Raw genomic sequence first — 7,116 nt, forward strand, 5'->3', positions numbered from 1 at the left:
AACCAACACCTCTGCAGGACCCAGTGGATTGAAAAACACTTTCATTTCTTGTTCGATCCTCCTCATATCTGTGTGAAGCAGGTGGGACAGAATGACGATCTCTACTGTTCCGATGAAAACACTGAGGTTCCCAGGGAGGAAGTGGTCCCCTGTATCACAGGGCAAATTAGTAGCAGAGCCAGGATTTGAACTAGGTCTCTTGTCCCTAAATTCTGGGTACCCAGACTTGACCCCAGTTGTGTGGGGAAGCAGTGGGGCAAGGAAGTAGGATTTGGTGTTAGACAGCCCTGGTTTCAGACCCACGCTCTGCCAGTCACTTCCTGTTCACCCTGAGCAAGCTATCAAACCATTCAGAGCCCCAGTTTCCACATTGGTAAAAATGAAGATAAAATCAGCCACCTCCTAGGATTGTTACGAGGTGTAATGAAGTAACAATGAGCCTGGTACATCACAGGTGCTCCCTGAATTTTAGTTCCTTTGCTCCCTTTTACAATCCCAGCAGCCCAGGCAGGGGTGAGCAGCTATGAGGGATGGCAGCAGTGGATGGGGGTGACAAGGGACAGATGAGGTTCCCCAGGGGAAGGGAGATGGAGAGAGCAGGAACCAAATGTCATTCGTGCAGCCACTCCCAATTTATGGGATCTGGTGCAGAGACTCTTTGAAGAGGCAATAAAACTCATATTCTGCTAGGAAATGACAACAGTGGAGAGTCCTGACTTAGCAAACCAAATTCAACAATTTGATTTTTTTTTTTACAAGGCATGGGGTTCTGGATGGGTAGCAAAAATCACACTGTAATGAGATTAGCTTTCCGGGATAGGAATAGGCTTTCCCAAGAGCAAGAGATGTGTACCATGCCAACACCCCATGGAGAGTGTATATAAGTGCTCCACAGAGGCCTTGAGAGTCGAGAACCTGAGCTCCTTGCTAAGCTGCAACTTTCCTCTACTAGCACCATGGCCACCCAGACCTGCACCCCGACCTTCTCCACTGGGTCTGTCAAGGGCCTCTGTGGCACAGCAGGCGGCATCTCTCGGGTGTCTTACATCCGCTCTGTGGGCGCCTGCAGGGTCCCCAGTCTCGCCGGTGCCGCGGGGTACATCTCTTCTGCTAGGTCGGGCCTCTCTGGCCTTGGGAGTTGCTTGCCTGGCTCTTACCTGTCTTCTGGGTGCCACTCCTCTGGCTTTGTGGGGAGCGGGGGCTGGTTCTGCGAGGGCTCCTTCAATGGCAGCGAGAAGGAGACCATGCAGTTCCTGAATGACCGCCTGGCCAACTACCTGGAGAAGGTGCGTCAGCTGGAGCGGGAGAACGCGGAGCTGGAGAACCGCATCCGGGAGTGGTACGAGTCTCAGATCCCATACATCTGCCCAGACTACCAGTCCTACTTCAAGACCATTGAAGATTTCCAGCAGAAGGTGAGGGAGACCGGCCCCTCTCCAGCTGAGCAGCCCAACTCTTAGGAGGTGTCTGTCTCATTCCAGGGCCTTTCCAGATGGGACAGTAGCTTTTAGGGAATTCTCCTGGAAGGGCAAATTTTCTCTCTAGGACTTTGGTTTACTGGGGGACCCAGGCTTCTCTGCTGGTCTTTTGCTTGTACCTTGTTGCCAGCCATTCCTCACCCCTGTTCCCTTGCTGAAGGAAGGGAAGGAAGATGTACCAAGCCCCTACTGGATACAGCACTGTGCTTGACACTTTCCTATTCCCTGACTTATTTATTCTTCATCTTGGAGTGATTGGTATTACTGGACCCATTTAACAGATGTGGAAGTTGAATTTTTAGGGGTTCAGCAACTTGCTCAAGATCACACAGCCTGAGTGTTAGATGCAGAACCTGAACTCAGGTCTGCCTCACCCTGGTGTATCTCGCTGTGCCACTGAAGGCTACAGATGCCAGGACTGATGGCCACTGACATCCTTGGGATGCCCCTGTGGGGTGGATGCTCCCCTAACACCTGGGGTGTGGCTCATGGCTGGAAATGCTGAAGGTGCTGGTGGTACATAGTAGCGTGGCCTCTGTGAGCTGAGCTATCCCCCTACCTGCCCCTACACTGCTGGGCCGCCTGTAGCTCATGGGAAACCTCTCATTCCTCAGATCCTGCTGACTAAGTCTGAGAATGCCAGGCTGGTCCTGCAGATTGATAATGCCAAGCTGGCCGCTGACGACTTCCGGACCAAGTGAGTGGGCCAGATCAGGGAAGGTTTGCCATGCCACTTCCTTGCCTCTGTCCCCTGCCTTTGGGAGCTGGTGAAGCGAGAATAAGGTTGGATGGGAAAATATGGCGTGAGCCCCGGACCTCAGGGAAAAGGACCATCATGCTCCTGAACCATCAGCCACTGCAGCAGGACAGTAGGGCAGGGGGCCCTGCTGGTGTGTGGTTTCCTTTGCTGCAGACTTGGCAGGGTTCTGTGTGTGCAGGTACGAGACAGAGCTGTCCCTGCGGCAGCTAGTGGAGGCCGACATCAACGGCCTGCGTAGGATCCTGGATGAGCTGACCCTGTGCAAGGCTGACCTGGAGGCTCAGGTGGAGTCCCTGAAGGAGGAGCTGATGTGCCTCAAGAAGAACCACGAGGAGGTGAGGCTGGTGCCACGTGACCTCCCGTTGTTTCCCATCCAGCTTAGGGAGCCACTGCTGGGCCTTGGGCTTACTGTGTGGCAGGAACTATACAAAGCCCTCGCATTTCATTCTCATTTCATTTCATCCTTACAATAATCCCAAGAATTATAAAGTGTTACAGGCTCCAGTTTACAGATGAGAAAACTTAGGCACAAAGAGGTTAAGTTGCTTGTCTAAGGTCATAAAGGGTCTACACTTTTGCCCATAATACTAAATTTCTATTTGGGCTCTAGTGCCTGATAACAACAATTTAATTTGCCTAGGGTTTGTATCATCTTACAAATATCCCACAGAAGGAGGTAGGTAAACACGGACAGGGAGACCACGGATCAGAGAGATTTAAGTATCCTGTCTAATGCTATGCGGCTGGTGACTGAGGGAAGAGGGTTTGAATTTAGGTCAGTGAAACCTGCAATCCAGCATCCTTTTCCCAACCTCATGCTCTCTTACCTCCTCTCTGCAGGAAGTCAGTGTGCTCCGTTGTCAACTTGGGGATCGACTGAATGTGGAGGTGGACGCTGCTCCCCCAGTGGATCTCAACAAGATCCTGGAGGATATGAGATGCCAGTACGAGGCACTGGTGGAGAATAACCGCAGAGATGTGGAGGCCTGGTTCAACACCCAGGTGGGGCCGGGGTGCGCTGGGACCACAGGCTCCTGGGCTGGGGTTACCCTTGGAAGTAGCTTGGTTTGATCATGCTCTGGGCCCTCGCATGTGTTTCAGACCGAGGAGCTGAACCAGCAGGTGGTGTCCAGCTCGGAGCAGCTGCAGTGCTGCCAGACGGAGATCATCGAGCTGAGACGCACGGTCAACACCCTGGAGATTGAGCTGCAGGCCCAGCACAGCATGGTGAGTGGCCCCTGCCTGCGTGGCTGGCCATGGCCTGCCACAGGTCCCCGACTCATCAGCCTCAGCTTGCAGGCTCTCATGGGGTGTGATCACAGGCCACAGGCAGATGCCCAGGACTGTGGGTTTCTGGGGTACGGGATTCCTCCCCATGGGCAGCTCTTCCTCTTTCCCATTGCAGAGGAATTCCTTGGAATCCACCCTGGCGGAAACTGAGGCCCGCTACAGCTCCCAGCTGGCCCAGATGCAGTGCCTGATCAGCAACGTGGAGGCCCAGCTGTCTGAGATCCGCTGCGACCTGGAGCGGCAGAACCAGGAGTACCAGGTGCTACTGGACGTCAAGGCCCGGCTGGAGGGCGAGATCGCTACCTACCGCCGCCTGCTGGAGGGAGAGGACTGCAAGTGAGTGAGCTGGGGGAGGGCTTGATTGAACCTCAGTGCCATGTGGAGGGCGTCAAATCCAGAAGTGGTTGTCACCCAGATGAAGGGGACTAAACCAAAGCCCCTTGAGATTCTCCATCTAGTCCCAGGCGTTGGTCATGCGCAGCGGGAGAATCCAATCCAACACACGCCGCGTGTTTTCCGCCATCTTTTCTGATTGGCAGTTTCTGCTCTTAATTCCTGCAGCTCGGTCTTCTCACCCTTGGGAAATTCAGGGCACTGAGATGGTCTGAGGCCACCTGTCTCGCTTGATCCTCTAGATCTGTTTAACACGAATCTCAGCCCAGTACTCCGATGCCAAATGCACCGTGCATGATTTTGTTTCCTCAGGCTTCCTCCCCCACCTTGTGCCATGGCATGCAAGCCTGCTATTAGAGTTCCTTCTGTCCCCCCGGTGCCCTGTGCCCCTGCTGTGCCCTGCACCTCGGCTCCCCAGGTTGGCACTCAGATTCGCACCATCACCGAGGAGATCAGAGACGGGAAAGTCATCTCCTCCAGGGAGCACGTGCAGTCCCGCCCGCTGTGACAGCCCACTTTGGTCCACCAGGGCAGGGCCCCGACCACAGGAAGGAGGACACCCCTGTGGCTTCTGGCTGCTTAACGACCCTGCCCTTCCCTAGAGGGGTCCCCCTATGCTTAGCAGGTTTTTCTACTAAAAATACTCCCCTTATTGTGTTTCTGGACTTAACTGTGCTTTTACGCCATGCAAAACTGGTTTCCTGGACATTTACCCAATAAAGTATGTTCTCCTGGCATAGCAAACTCAACCCTGGCTGACTCTGTTGATGCTCATGTACTCGTATGGTTCATGGGGGTGTTTGATCAGGGGCTGCAGTATAGTTGTGGGGTTTGCATTTAGGTCTATCTTCTCGGGCTCTGAGTGGAAGGTGGTGGCAGGGTGATTTCAAGTATTTAATAACAAAGATGCCTAAGGACTTGGCCAATGAGAACAGACACTGACCCAGTCTGGATGGGTGCTGGCCATAGCTCTCAGCTTGGCCCTACCAGTGACTAGACATCTACTCACGGTGCCTACCCCAGAAGACGCAAAGGCTCCCCAGCCAGTCCTCCTTTGTAGCCCGACCTGGATTCGGTGGCTATCTCTCTTTTCCTTTCAGCTTCCCCTCTCTTGCCTGGCTCCTGTCACCCTGCTCCCTGATACTGGGGATGGTTCAGGAGAGGAGGTCCCAGGAACAAGCAGAGAGGGCCAAACTCTAGGCAGTCAGCCTGAGCCAGCCACGCTGGGGCAGGCAGTCAGGGAGAGCAGGGAGGTGAAGGTGGAGGGCAGGTGAATCTATGTACCAACAAGGCACACAGGGCTGAACTGAAGGGTGTCAGGGATAGTGGGGTGGGAGTAGGGGCTCAGACATGGAGTTGGAGGAGAGGACAGCCAGACTTCACTGTGGAGCAGAGTTCAAAGCTCTGGATTCCACTGGCAGACCCGAGTCAGGCAGGTCTGTGGGTGGGGACTGACTTTGCCAGACCTGGACATCGCTCTGATCAGAGAAGCATGGCCTGGGAGAGGTCTGAGGGCCTTACGGTTGGTTCCTTTGCCCCCTGCTCCAGTCTTCACTTGAGAAAACAGGCCCAGAGAGGGCAGTGACTTGTCCCAGGCCACAGAGCAGTGAGTGGCAGAGACCTGCCTATCACCCGGCTATTCTGACCCTGACTCTGGAGCTCTTCTCAGTAGTTTCTCTCTGTCTCTGTCTCTCTTTCTCTCTTCCCCCCTCCCCCTCTCTTGCACTCACTCTCCTCTGGGCTCTCCTCTGGGTCATGGTCAAGACCTCCATGACCTGGCTCTGCCTCATGTCATCTGCTGTTTGCTGCTAAACAGGACTCTTCAGTCACTTGCTGAGCGAGCCAGAGGTGCAGCAAACACATATCAGACCCCAGGAGAAGACATGCATAGGTAGCATCAGAGCATCCTGCACTGAGCCCGACTCTGCCGCTCTGTGGTACATGCCCGGTTATGTCATGAGACCTATCTGGTCTCAGCAGGTTCATCTGTGAAATGGGGCTGCCGGGAAGCTCCAATGAGACAGTGTGTGTGTAGCTTCCAAAAAGTGGTAGCTGTCAGTGTTGCTCTTACTACAAATGCAGAGTCCCTGGCCTCAGAGTGTCAAACAGGAACCCCCACTGTGAGGGCCAAGCTCTTTGCTTTGTATCTGTCCGGATGCTACAGTGGGGGCTGTGCTGCCAGCAGTGTCCTTGGATCTGGACAGTGAACCCAAAGGCCTCAGCCTCAGAGGATGCACCTGGCTTTGGGCAGGGGGGGCAGTCGGTATGGTTCTTTCATCTGCCCTGCCTCTTGCCCCTCACTACTCCACTCATGCTCTGGGGCCTAAGGTCTACACCCCTGCCTCTGGCCTGAGGCTAGAGTCTGTGCGGAAACAGACAGGGGTCCTCTGTGCAGAAACAGGCAGGAGTCCAGGAATGGACCGAGTCTCCGGGAAACCGCTGAGCTGCCTTGTCACTGTGGATGGACCACACAGGGTGTGACCTGACAAGTAATCACGCCATCAGCATCTTGCATTGTACAGTGCTTTCCCTTTTTATGATCACTCTGCAGTTTACAGGGCATACTCATAGCCTCATCTGATGCACACGATCAGCCCTGTGTGGCTGTGAGCTCTTTATTTATGCATCGTTGCCTGGCTTTTAATTACATTGTCCAGAGCATCTGTATCAGTTAGAAAACACCTCCTATCTCAACCTCACACATACCCTTAACTGAGTTGCAATTGAAATCACTGACCGATGGGCAAACCAGAATTCCACAGTGTTGTGGCGGTAGATGGCGACTGGTCTCAAGTCACACAGCATGTGGCTGACTTAGGAGCCTTCTCAGGTCTTTGGGCTCCTATTTCATTGATATCAAGAGAGAAATAATAGAAAACATTCAATAAAATTTCCCCAGAGTGAATATGATGTTTTATTTCAAGGTGGTCTGGTTTTTCTGATCTTTTTTGTACTTTCCAGATATGCTATCTGACTGTCTTTCTCATTTACACATATACATCAATTAATCAATGAAGAGATAACAGTGGAACATGGCATACATAGCCAATCCAATCTTAAGGCTCAGGCCTATCTAGGAAGGAGCAGGGGTGGCAGAAGCGGCTGGAACAAAGACTGGATAACAGGCACAGTTCCCAAGGAGCTCACGCCCAGCTGTGGAGACACCTCGCCCCCACATTCCCAGCAACTGCACTG

General features: G+C 53.4%; 1 protein-coding gene across 1 annotated transcript; it reads left to right on the forward strand.

Annotated features, from left to right (window-relative positions):
• Positions 1–507: 507 nt before the first annotated feature.
• KRT36 (keratin 36) lies at positions 508–4,670 on the forward strand. Its single transcript, XM_017880144.1, has 7 exons — positions 508–1,415; positions 2,093–2,175; positions 2,417–2,573; positions 3,079–3,240; positions 3,340–3,465; positions 3,644–3,864; positions 4,234–4,670. The coding sequence occupies exons 1-7, from the start codon at positions 957–959 to the stop codon at positions 4,427–4,429; spliced, it is 1,404 nt and encodes a 467-aa protein (XP_017735633.1). The 5' UTR covers positions 508–956; the 3' UTR covers positions 4,430–4,670.
• Positions 4,671–7,116: the final 2,446 nt, after the last annotated feature.

The sequence above is a fragment of the Rhinopithecus bieti genome, unplaced genomic scaffold, assembly GCF_001698545.2.
Source record: "Rhinopithecus bieti isolate Rb0 unplaced genomic scaffold, ASM169854v2 scaffold_11744, whole genome shotgun sequence".
In the NCBI taxonomy this organism is placed as follows: Eukaryota; Metazoa; Chordata; class Mammalia; order Primates; family Cercopithecidae; genus Rhinopithecus; species Rhinopithecus bieti.

Bases quoted from the DNA above. Each gene is read 5' to 3' on its own strand.
- KRT36 (XM_017880144.1), top strand. From the start codon at position 957: ATGGCCACCCAGACCTGCACCCCGACCTTCTCCACTGGGTCTGTCAAG. The intron at 1,416-2,092 runs GTGAGGGAGACC...CTCATTCCTCAG, and splicing joins TTGAAGATTTCCAGCAGAAG to ATCCTGCTGACTAAGTCTGA. The intron at 3,241-3,339 runs GTGGGGCCGGGG...CATGTGTTTCAG, and splicing joins AGGCCTGGTTCAACACCCAG to ACCGAGGAGCTGAACCAGCA.